Source organism: Melanerpes formicivorus, unplaced genomic scaffold (genome assembly GCF_026170545.1).
Source record: "Melanerpes formicivorus ecotype bairdi unplaced genomic scaffold, bMelFor1.0.p_v2 SCAF_17, whole genome shotgun sequence".
NCBI lineage: Eukaryota > Metazoa > Chordata > Aves > Piciformes > Picidae > Melanerpes > Melanerpes formicivorus.
In genome coordinates, this window is record NW_027142369.1 from 889,022 (window position 1) to 902,029 (window position 13,008).

The following is a 13,008-nucleotide window of genomic DNA, read 5'->3' on the forward strand; positions in this document are numbered from 1 at the left end:
AGACTTCTGAGAAGCATTTGGCCTCATCTTCTCCATGCTCTCCCATGAAGCTGTTGCAGTGAGCAATAAGATCTCCCTTATGTTGTCTCTCCCTGAGGCAGAAGAAACTCAGGTCTCTTGGTCTCTCCATCCACATCATCTACTCCAGCACCTTGAGTGCTGTGGTAGCTCTTTGCTGGACTCACTCCAGTATGTTGAAGCCATTTTTATTCAGGAGAGTGCAATACTGGACAGATTACTCCTGATGTGATCTCTCAAGTGTTCATTAGAGGAAGAATCACTTTCCCCAGCCTGCTGGCTGCGTTCTTGGTAGTACAGCCCTGGATATGGCTGGCTTTTGCTGAACAGGCAGACACTGCTGCCTTGTGCTCAGCTGGTCCACTGGAGCACTCGGATTGTCTGTAGAGCTGCTTCTGAGCTGCTTGATTCCCAATCTGTACTGTTGCATGAAGTAATTTTTCTTACTGTTTGCTCACGGGGGTGTATAAATATGCTTACATGAGTACAAACACATGATACTGCTGCTTTTGACATGCCTAGATATTTTCACAAGTTCATTCTGTGATAACCTCAATCAAGACTGCAAGTCTCTGCCACTTGGGGATGATATATGTTCATGTTGCAACACTGTGCTGTTTTGTCACTGCTGTTTCATGCTATGAGGGTGCAGATTTTACCGTGTAGTTGTTTAAGAATGGCTGTGAGGAGTGTTTTCCCTTCAGTCTTGTATTAATAAATTCTAACTAATCTGTATTAGTGTTACTAAATGAGACAAAATGAAGCAGAAAGTGCTATTAATGTCAATAGCATCAACACTTGCCTTATGCAGTGAATTGTAAGCTGTGATATCTTGACTGCTTGTACCATGTAGTTAGTTACTCGTGCTAAGACTTGCTTTCACAGCTGGGAGTAAGAAAGGTGCAACAAATGGAGAGGGGGGTTTGTATAGATTCCATTATAAGTACCATTTTCTCCCAGATTGCACTGGTAGGAATGGGAATCAGGCAGCCCTCCTGTAAGCTTTACCATCACCTTCCTGTATTTCTTACACTGGGCAAAATTGGGGTACCCAGCAGGCTAAAGTCATGTGAGCACAGCACAGCAGCAGAGCTGGCTCTGAATGACTGTAGAAGACCAGATACTGGGAAACAGACTTCCAGCCCACACAAAGGATTTTTACACTATTGAAATGCTGCCTCTGGTAGCTAAGAAACTAATTCAGTCATTTTCCTTACTGTACCTAAGATATTTTTTTCTTAATGACAAAATATTTCCTGTCATGTGCTGTGAATAATTTCCCAGTGTTTATTTTTGCTGTATGAAAAAGGTGCTTGTCTAGTACAGATTTTCTGGATAAGGTGATCAAACAGGTGAAGTTCTGGGAAGTGTTTGCCAGCAACATCATTACTTATGTCTGTGGACAGAATGTTTTATGTCTCATGCTCTCCAGAAAAGGAAACTAAGGGATGCTTTTTGTGGTTGTCTTTTCTGCTTGATCTCTCATTCAGCTGAGAGAAAGAGGGAGCTCTGTCATGATTACATTCTGATACCTGTCTTTAAATTACCCGGCAGATAGGTTAAGATAAAGTCAGACAATATTACTGATGAATCTAAATATTGATCCTTGGGAAATGTTTGGTTCTTTGGACCAGCATGTATGTGATGGCCATGTTATGAGTAGCAGAGTTTTCCATCATCCTCCGAAAAGAAAGATGGGAAGTGTCTTGTAGCAGTGTCATTAAATATACTTTTCCTAGACTCTGCTGCATGCTTTTGAACAATCCCTGTGGTCACAGTGCTGCAGTAAAACCGTAAATGGAGTGCTGGAGTTCTTTGGTACCAAGGACCTTGCTGTTAATTCTCTTGATAGCCGTCTTACAAGAGGAGCTGTACAGTCATTAGCACGTGATGATATATAGTTGTATAGAGCATTAACAGTGCTGTGGGATTGCTTAGAAATTTCGTGACAGCCTTAAATCTCTTCTTGGCTGACTGCTGAACAGGCCTTTATTTTCCTTCTTTTCCAGCACGAGATGAGAACATGGCCACCTTCCGTGGTTCTGAATACCTTTGCTATGACCTGTCGCAAAACCCCATCCAGAGCAGCAGCGACGAGATCACTCTCTCCTTCAAGACTTGGCAACGCAACGGCCTCATTCTGCACACCGGCAAGTCAGCTGATTATGTCAACCTGGCCCTGAAAGATGGCGCCGTCTCGCTGGTCATCAACCTGGGGTCTGGGGCTTTCGAGGCCATCGTGGAGCCAGTCAATGGCAAGTTTAATGACAACGCATGGCATGACGTTAAGGTGACACGCAACCTGCGGCAGGTAATGGTCAAGGGGAGAAAACGCTGGGGAAATTGTGGTTCTCTTTAACTGGGAAAGCAGGTGGGAGAGAGTAATAGTCAAATGGGGATGCTCAGTGGAACTGCAAGAGGTTCTCCATCTTTGCTGGATCTTGGTATCTAAAAGACAGTGGAAAAAACATTAGTTGATGAGAATTTATCCCTAGTGCAATATCTTCATTTCCACTTTATTAATTTTCTTTTATTTCCCCCAGTTTGATTTAATAAAAACTTCTGACATTACTTTCATCTCTCTTTTCCTTTTATCTTTTTCTGTTCTCCTTATTTTTTTTTTATTAAATATATTTTATTTCCTCACTTATGATTCAATCTTATCTGTAATTTTCATGTTGCATTTAATTACTGTGGAAACAGAAACTTTTTCCAACAACAGCCAAGACTCTACACCTCTCCTCTTATTCTTTCAGTTTTGTTAATTGGTTTAACCATTGCCATGATGTCATAATTCTAATTCTTCAAGTCTTTTGTTTTTCCTTTACTTTCCCTTATGTGTGCATGTGACTGTGCAGGTATGCAGGCTGGTGGGTATGTGTGTAATCTTCTTAACTCTAAAGCTTTGGAATTAATTGGCTGGAGTGTTTCTGAGTCTTCTTGATTCTCTGTTCTTCTTTGCTTCTTTTGGTTTCCCTCCCCTTCTTTCTATAATGAGATTCTACTTTTTTTTTCCCTTGTGTCTCTACCTATGAGACTCATCTGTTGGCTGTCAGGACTGGAAAAACGGAAGAATCATAAAAGTCAAGCAAACCCAGATCAATCCAGCACCCTACAATTCCACTTTGGGAAAGTTTTTGTGATTTTGCCACTGTAATTTTGCATATCTGCTTGCTGCTTTTCTGAGCAGAGAACCCTATCAGGTGATGTATTTGGTAGTAGGTTAGTCTAAAAATCCTTAAGACTTCCTCATAAAATATAAATTCAGATATAAACAGATATGATAAAATTAAATAACCTTGCTCTGAAACCTGGCAAATATATCAAGTAACTAAGGCCCATCCAGTGCATGATATGTGAATTTTTCCCTGTGAATAGGAGCTGTTTGTTGTCTTGCTGATTGGTAGAGGCAGCAGAAATAGCTTGTGGACTAAAATTTTGAAATCAGTGTTTGAAAACAATACAACCTGTTTATTTGCCCTTTAGTGAGGATATTAACACAACCTTCAAGAGTTTTATTTAAGCTTACACAATGTCATTTGATGACAAAAAAAGCTTTTGTGGTAACATTTTACAGTAGGTAAGATAAAATGTATCTGTGAATATAGAATAACCAGTGCCAGGGAATAGAAACAGTCTACACTAGTGGATGTCAGTGGATAATTTATCTGTTATGGGGATTTCATATAATTGTTTTAAATATTTGGGTTTGGGGCTGGAGATACTTGTTATTCCCACATGAATCCCTGTATTTCTATGTGCTCATGGTGTCTGGGTCTTTGATAAAAAAATATCTGCCATCAGCCTTTGGTGAGGTTTCTCATTTATGGCAAGATGAGTCTATTTTCACTAGTTTTATATGCAGATGCAAATCTAATTTCTTATGCAGTGGATGGGTCTTAATGATCCTACTTCCCTCAGACATTTGTGTCAATCCAGTAGGGGGAGATGCATCAACTAGTTGAGGCTTGTCAGTCTGGAAGGGTCAGAATATATGGCTTTATTTTATGTACTCTTTAGTTTTAGATGGTTTCAGAATGGCTGGTCTCTAAATATCTCAGCCTAACTTACTGGTCAGTTTAGTTAACCATACTTTTTCTTTCTTTCTTTCTTTCTTTCTTTTTTTTTTTAACTTTTGTTGGAAATCTATTTTCAATGGGAAAATGTGCCTGAAGTAAAACACATCCTTGCTTCATGTCAGGATTGGTTTGAATCTTGAAGAGGCAGGAAGTGAGGAAGGGTTGCAGACAAAACTATGCGTGGGAAGTTTTCACTTTCCTAATCTTTCAGATTGTGATTTTTTTTCTTGGTCTATGGTTAAACAGAAATTTGTCTGTGCCTCTTCATCATTAAGCAGCACCACAAAATTGTTGTCTTCCTGATCTATTTTAATGCGATTCTGAGTTCTTAAAGGCTCCAACTTGACTAGGCGAGAGAGAGGATGTTTCAACAGAATGGCTCATTCCAAAGGCAGGCCAGTCTGAATTAAATACAAGTAACAGAGGTTATTTGGCATCCAATATCATAGACAGGCATGACAGAATACAGTTCAACCACTAAATAGCAAGAAGGATGGAGTTTTTTTGTGAGTCATCTTTTCCCTGGATACTTGTATTTTAACTTCTGACCAAATTCAGTCTCAAAATTGAGACATTTACCCAGAACCTAAAACTGCCCAGAAATGATAATCGATGAGGCCTAGAGGAAAAGCGATCCTGGTGGTTCTGAAAGTTGGTAAGTTTAACTGCAGTTTTCCATAAAGAGAAACCTTGAATTCTGTGACCTTCCTGTCAGGCCTTTTGCATCCTGACTTTTCTTCCTACCTAGTAATATCAAATAAGTCTTAAAACTCTTCAATCTTCAGGACAAAGACTTTGAAAGCGGTTGAAAACTTGAACAACTGATAATTAATGAATACTTACTGTGGGCATTTTTCAGGACACACTAAGAGTGGTCACTCTGTATTTTCATCTTCTAAATGCTTCATTTAACAAGAAACAAAATATGAACACACCATTCTAAATAAAGCATAGAATGAAGCAGTTTTTCTCCATTCTGACAGCAGCTTCCAGCAGATTCTGTCTCCTGGTTTTGTCTGTGTGTACATGAGAGTTTCTTTACCTGTAAAATACTTAACCAGTTTTTCAGGCAGTCTGTGAACCTGTGATGTCCTTTGACATCTTCATATGCAGAAAAGATGTAATAAGGTTTATTTATGGTTATACTTTTGTTTCTTTTATTGCATCCAATATGATTTTGTATACCATAAATAGTTTTGTATGTCAGAAATTCTCTACTCTTCATCTTTAGTGACTTAAAGTTGTAGTATAATATAGGTGATTTGGGAGTCTTGTTTCCAGCTATCCTCATGTTTCCTCAAACAACCCCAACACCTCAAAACCAAACCAAAACCTCAACAAAAGAGCATTGCTCCTGAATTTTGAAGCTCTTTAAGGAAATCAGTAGCTTCCTTGTAATTGCTTGGAAATATTGCACTGGAAATAAATGTATTTTTCTTTAAAATGAACTTAAAACAATAATGAAGAATTTCAAGAATAAGATCTAAACCTAAGCCAGTTCAAGGTAATGGGTTATCAGCAGCTTCAGGATGCCATGTAGTCTTTCCTTCTGCTCTTTTCTTTGGGGATAGGAGATGGAGGAGGATTTACATGATTTTTTTGCTTCATGAATTAGGGCAAAACTTTAAATAGTTGGACTTTTGCCCAGCATTTTTTTGAATTGCTGGATGTTTTGTATCTAATCTAGGTGAGTACTAAGGGCTATTTTTATTTTTAAGATCAAATGAGTATCACAGCAGTTAATCTCCTTAGAGACAAACCAAGCGAACCCACGGATTCCCTTGAATAGCGATTATTAATGTCAAAGCAAATCTCCTTGTTTATTTATCTTATTATTATAATTAAAATGAAGCCCTTTCTGCCTTGTGAGAAACCTTTGCTAGGAATTTGATCATGGCTGTGTTTTACCAGGGCTTTCAGAGTGTTTAGGGTGGTGTGGTCTGATGGGAGGAGAAGAGGAGACTGAAAGTCAGACTTTCCATGTCTGTCTTCAGATCTGCAGATCTATCTCTCCTTCATCCCATACTCCAGTTCCCTAGCTTGATAAAGTGTATTTACTAACACAACACATCATTGTGAGTGAGACTTCCTTGACAAAGACAGGATTTTTTGATATTATTTCATCCCCATAGACAAATAAAACAGACTTAGGACTTTATGTTCAATGCCACAGAGGTTTCACAAAACTCCTTTCCTTAGTCAGTGTACAATTCTCTGAAATTTGTAAGAACATTTTCACATGAAACAGTGTAGGTCTTGCCTGTGCAATTTAGGATAGTTCTTTCCAACTTCATTTATCCTGGAACAAGGACTTGGAGCCTCCGTGAGCTCCACTTTGATATTAATACTGAATCTATTCACCGTGCAAAGTCTGCTATAAAGTTCTTGAGCTCTCCAGCTGCTAAAAAACAAACAAGAAATAATATGTAGGTTCAAACAGCTGTCATCTGCATGCCTTGGGAGGAATTAATAAAACACCTGCAAAGTCCTGCTAAACCCATCTAAGCTGTGAATTCTCCTAGCTCCTTGGTAACATAGATGCAGTATCACAGGAGAGACACAAATCTTGTCCATCTTCTGTCTTCAGCCTTGACACAAGTGATGCAATTCTACCTACACAGTTACTCAACACATTTCTTCTTACAGTAGGAGAGATTCAGTTCTGATAGACTCAGTTGATACAAGTGAGCTACAGCCAAGCACAAGCATTTTTGTGTGCTTCTCCTGGAAGTCACAAACTCACCTGCTGTTAAAGAAACCTGCAGATTGGGAAACTTGGAAGGAACACTAAAAGTCTTGGACTCATCTTCATCTGTATCCTCAAGTCAAAGGAAATATTGGCCTGCCTGTGATGCTCTGTGACACTTGAGGGTAGTGAGGCTTGGAAAAGGAGCAGGAATGTAGGTGGGTGGTAGTGGGTGGAAGAAGGGAGTCTTGGTTGGATTTGTGCTGAAGGGGTGAACTGTCTAATGTGCGTGTACGTCTCTAAGGGTAATATTCTTATTCGAGGGAACACTGCTGGGCATTTGAAGAGTAAGTATTGCATTATTTTAACTTTGTTTCAGTCTTGGATAATGTATAGGAGGGTTGAAGTTAATGACTAATAGCAGGGTGGGAAGAGTAGGTGGCACCCTTCCTCTTTGCAGACTAGATGGCATGGTTCCCCATAGAGTCCTGGTCATATTGTCCTCTTTCTCACTTCGTGTGTCTCAGGTGCCCCACACCTTTTTTTGAAAGACTAACACTAGACCATTCATGCAATGTGTCATTTTTACTAACCAACTAATGTACTAACACCCTAACGACTCATCTTTGCTTTTAGTTATTTTAATTAACAATCGTTCTGTTCACGATTTTTTAATTTCCTTTCTTCCCCCTTTTCCGCAAAGCACTCAGGCATTGGACACGCTATGGTAAACAAACTACATTGTCTGGTAGATATCATTCTTATTGTCTCTTTTTTTGGGTTTGCCGTGTGTTACCTGCCTTTTCCTTCCCCCAACCCCCTCTTCCCCTCCCACCCCACCCCCCTTTTATACCTACCTCTTCCTTTAATTTTGTTTTCATTTCATTGAAAACACTTTTGTTTCCCCTCCCTCCTTTTTTCTTTTTCTTTCTTTTTCCTTTTTATTTCTTTTTCCTTTTTCTTTCTTTTTCCTTTTTTTTTTTTTTTTCCTTTTTTTGGCTTTTCTTCTTTTTCGATGGAAAATGAGCAACAAAACCAGCTAACACAGCTCTTCTGGAAATGGGGTTTGGACATTTCTTTCATTGCTTTCCTTACTTACCTCTTTAGTTTCTCTTTTACATTCTAGTGGTAAATTATTGGGGATTTTGTCCCTTGCTTTTAAGCTAGCTGTCTTTTTTGTTTCAGTTTTCATTTTGCTTTTTCCTCCCTTTTTGGTTTTTTGGGTTTTTTCACTCTGAAGGTTTCTAGATCAGAACCATTGCAGGGCCTCTAGTCCGTAGTGGTGAAGGCTCTCTTTTTCTCTCATCCTTTTGTTGTGGCAACGGCTATTACAGGCAAACTGGCCAAAGTTGTCCTCTTCCTCCTATTTTTCCCCACTTCCCTCCCTCCTCTTTCTCTCCTTCTTCTCCTCCCTCTTGCTCTCTCTCTCACTCTCTCTCTCTTTCTCTCTCTGGCCTCTACCTGCCGTGGCGGACAGGAGCTCAGCCAGTTGTTTGTTTCAGTACACACTCTCTGCATGGCATGTCCACGTCTGGTGACTCGCTCGTCTCCTCCTGGCTTCAATCTACATTCCTCCATCTTCCCCTTTAGCTACTAACAATATCTAAGCAAAATACCTAAGATTCACTTGCTCCTCTCCCTCCTTGTCCTTCCATCCCTCATCATTCTCCATGTGTTTTGGGTTAGAGGTCTTGGGGACATTTCTGTTTGGTTTTGATTTTTTTTACATTATTATTTTGATGTTTGTTTGGTATTTTTATTTTTGATTGCATGCAAATGTGAAATCGTTTTCTCTCTCCTTCTCCTTCTCTCTTTCTCTTCTTTTTTTTCCTGTCCTCTTTTTGAGCTTTAGATATATTGGCATGACAAATGCAATGTGTGCACGCTTTGTGTTCTCTTTCTTTCTCATCTCTGCTTCTCTCACACTTGTCGTGTGCGTGGTTGATTTATTTTTGTTTTGCTTTATTTTCATTTATTTCCTATTTTTATTTCGGTTATGAATTAGTTTGTAACATATAATTTTTATTTTTTATTTTTTTTTATTTACTTTTTTTTTTTTTTTGTGGTGGGTGTGTGTCTCTCTAGGTACATGGCATGCACATCCATAATGTATGGAAAGTGAGCTCCCTCCCACCCCCCTCCCTGAATGCATGATCATCAGTGTGCTGTGAGCAAAAAGAAACATAAAAATACAAAATACCAACCTCGTCTTCATTAGTGTTTTGGGTTTTTTTTTCTTTCCTTTTTTCTTTTCTTTTTTTTTTACTAACAACCATAACTAACTGTAATCATTAAAAGAAATATTAATTAATCATAAAATCAGCTAATATGAGAAATCTATTTTGAGGACAGTTCCATTTTCTGGCCTGAATGGATGGAAAGCATCTCAATGGGTAGACTGCCGTGTCAGCCTGACAGTGCTGATACACCCGAAAGGGAAGAAGGAGATGCTGGAGCATTTCCATTGTGGGTGAAGCAGACCAGAAAATGGAGGTTGGCTGAACTAAAAAAAAAAAAGCATACCAAATCTCAACAAAATCCTTAATAAAACTGACATAAAAATGTAGGAGAGGTAACTTGTTCTGTTCAGGGTTGTAAGGTCATTGCCTGGGATTTTCTTTGTTGTGTCCCTTGAACAGGTGACAATCTCTGTGGATGGCATCCTTACCACCACGGGCTACACACAGGAGGACTACACCATGCTGGGCTCAGATGACTTCTTTTATGTGGGAGGGAGCCCCAGTACTGCTGATTTACCTGGCTCTCCAGTAAGCAACAACTTCATGGGCTGCCTCAAAGAGGTAACTATTTCAAATTATTTCTTTGTTCTTCTGTGCTTTGGGTTTTCAAAGTCATTGCTCTTTCCTACTGTTCATTACACACTCCATGTCTTTTCCTGATGCTAAATTTTATGCTGATACCGCATAATCTCTAAAGATAAATGTGTGATTCTGCTGGACAAAATACATCAGCAGTAAAACTCATGAACTTATCAGACTTCTAGTGCTCAGATAAAATACCCATGGTGGTGGCAGATGTCTTCTGTAGGCTGTTAGCAATTCAGAAGAGAGCATTGCAGTCTTCTGGACACTGAGGCAATAGTGATTTAAAAAAAACAGATAAATGACCTTTGACTACTAAGCAGCATTTTTTGGATGACAAAATCATAATCAGAGACTTTTTAAAGATAATATTTATAAGTCTTGTGAATATAGTCACCAGTTTTTTTGGGAAGATACAGAGTTAGAATAAAACAGAAAAGTGAAAGCTGAAGGTAACATAAAATATGTGTGTGAATTATGTGAGGAGACTGCAGTATGAAGATACAGTGGAGATATGGCAATAGTGTGCCATATGACAAAATCACAGAATGTTAGGGGTTGGAAATCACCTCCAGAGATCATTGAGTCCAACCCCTCTGCCAAAGCAGAATTGCCTAGGGCATGCTGCACAGGAATACACCAAAGCGGGTTTTGAAAATCTCCAGAGGAGACTCCAAAGCCTCTCTGGGCAGCCTGTTCCAGTGCAATGTCACCCTTACCATAAAGAAGTGTCTCCTTGTGTGAGGTGGAACCTCCTGTGTTCTAGCTTGTATCTATTGCTCCTTGTCCTGTCACTGGGCACCACCAAAAAGAGACTGACACCTTCATCGTGACACCCAGCCCTCAGATACTTATTGATGTTGGTAAAATCCCCTCTCAGCCTTCTCTTGTCAAGTCTAAATAGCCCCATTTCTCTCAGTCTTCGTGGACTCGAAGAGCACTGTGTTGATAAGTCCCTGCAGCAGAGTTGCTGCATTGGTCAGGAACAGCTAGTTGACTTCCAAAATCATGCTGGTTTGTGCTGGCTGGTTGCCTTTGTCACATAGTTAATCTACAACTTTGAGACTGAACTGCCTGGCTAGCAGCAGGAACCAGAACAGTGTTCACTGGAAAATAAAACCCAAACAACAACAAACCAAAATCAAAACCAAACCAAATAAAACAAAATCTCACAACCCAACAAACAAAAAATGATGAAGCCTCAGACCCCTATCTGAAACTTGATGCAGAGAGTTTTCTCCCTAACATTGTGATTTTGTAGTAATACTGTCTTTGACATAGTGTGGCTGGGTGGGTCTAGTTTTATTTGCAGCCCATAATATCCTATTTGTATGAACATTTAATATCAGAGGGAAGATGGAGTGAGTTTGTATACAGGTGTCATGGAAGCAGCAGTGCTGAGCTAGATATTCTGTAGCTGCAACTGCCTGACAAGTTGCCATCCTACTGATGCTCAATTTGTGGTGTCAGAGGTTGTGTGTTATGTGCCAGGCCTTTGATGGGAGCAATGGCTGTCAGAGTCTGCAGTTGCTCTCCTGTCTGACCTCTGGATTAATTAGGGAGATGTACGTATGCTGGAAAAAGAGCATATGAGCATCTTACAGGGAAAATTAAATGGCTCTGCTGAATACAAACTGTCATACAGGAATCAGATCATTCTGTTTTTATCTGTAGAGCCTCAGACCTGATTTTCATAGGCATTGAGCATCCCAGTTTGATTGAAATCAAGAGGATATACAGGTTCTTAGTGTCTCTTTAAATCAGGATCTTAATTTTATTTATGGATGCTATGAACATAACACTTAGCAGAGGCCATTTTTATGTGTGCTTTAAGTCAAGCCAATGGAGCAGAGAAAGCAGTGACAAGAAAATCTTCAGCAGCTTTGTTATTTATATAATCATTTGTATTATATTAGCCTGCACGTACATAGCCGTCCCAGGCTCATAATGCTCTATGAGAAGAAAAACCCAAGCAACCACTTAAGAATGAGAGGAAGAAGAAGAAAAACAGATAATCAAAATATGCTTTGAAATCTTCACTTGACTGGGTTGCCACAGGAGATGTGTATGAGCAACTGTCTTGCCTTAAAGACAGGCTGGTGCTGGCTGGGTTTGAGCTTCATAGGAACCTGCTCTTAGTAGTGATCCAGTAGTGCTTTCAGCTGCTGTGCAAATGTGCCCAAAATGTACCTCCTGTGGCCTCTTAGGACAAATCCAGTATAATCTATTCACCAAACCTAAGTGTAGTGCAGAGTTATCAGGGGAGGCATCTGGAAGTAGGGTGAATGGAGAAATGTAATATTTCAAAAGGACAGCCATGCTACTGATTAGCACTTTGCATTTCCATTGTGCTTTTCCTCCGGACCTCCTAGGCTGCAGGATGGGTTGCTGCAGGTATCACTAGGATATCACTAGTGATATCACTAGTGTATGGAAGCTGACTTGTGCTTTTAGTCAGGTTGGGTTTTGCCAAGTGGAGATGACAGTGATCTACATCTAATGGAGAAAGAGCAGCCCTAGGCATCTTGCAGAATACTGACAAAATCCAGAAGTGCTGCCTCAACACCTGCACAGAGCAGGGGCTGACCAGAATCAATACTCTGCATAGGCCGCAAAGAGTTCCCACTGCATGTTTAGTGAGTTATTCTCAGATATCAAAGCAGGCAGGGCTGTCATTAAATGAAGCTTTGGGTAAGTTGATCAGTAAAGTTTGCCTTGTGCAATTCCTCCACCATCAGATTCCTCTTCTTTCCCTTGATAGGGATGCAAAAGCAGATGGCAAAGGGAGCAGGATCAACCTGAGATCCACCTGGAATTAGAGGATGGCCCTTTTGAGCTTTTTCTTTGTTTATTTCTGAAAAGCCAGGGTATATCTGTGCAATGCAATGCAGTATGGTGTGAAAGAAACCTGAGCTGGCTGTGGGGATGAGACTTGACACCCTATGGTAGCCAGCTTTGATCCTTGGAAAGGTAGAACAAGGTTAGTGTGGTGTTTGTGTACCTGTAATGTTTTTGGTTCCTAGCTTGGCTACAGGGACCCTTGCCTGCCTCTCTGCATACCATGGCAGTATATTTTGTAAATCAATCCCTGTAGGTCATGTTTTGGTTTGTTGTTTTTCTTTGCTCTGTGATCAAGAAGGATACTTAGTCTCTCATCAGTGAGTACTGAAGGAGCTTGAGCTCTTAAGAAAAATATTCTAAGCTAAGAAAAATAGACAAAGAGCAAATATTGTTTCTTTGAATTGATACTTTCTGGTAGAACAATGCTCTTTTTTTCCTACCAAAGTCCTAGCTATGTAATCACCCTTTTCCAGAGTCTTAGCAGACTCCTACTGATTTCACTGCTGCTGGGAATGCTAAGCCCTCTGTACTGACCTCTTGGAGGTGTTTAAACAGAATGGTC

At 39.9% G+C, this 13,008-nt stretch overlaps 1 protein-coding gene across 36 annotated transcripts in view; it reads left to right on the forward strand.

Moving 5' to 3' along the window:
* The window catches only part of NRXN3 (neurexin 3), a 1,031,515-nt gene that overhangs the window by 275,277 nt on the left and 743,230 nt on the right, over positions 1-13,008 (forward strand). For 24 of the 36 annotated variants that reach the window (XR_010988607.1, XR_010988609.1, XR_010988608.1 and 21 more), the window contains 3 exons: positions 2,028-2,329; positions 7,487-7,510; positions 9,423-9,584. Coding sequence is in view for 33 of the 36 variants with exons in the window: in XM_068148688.1 (XP_068004789.1) it covers positions 2,028-2,329; positions 7,487-7,510; positions 9,423-9,584 (488 nt within the window). In the remaining 3 variants the exon portion in view is untranslated. The remainder of the gene's footprint in view (positions 1-2,027; positions 2,330-7,486; positions 7,511-9,422; positions 9,585-13,008) is intronic. The other 12 variants (XM_068148701.1, XM_068148698.1, XM_068148699.1 and 9 more) reach the window with 1 other exon arrangement.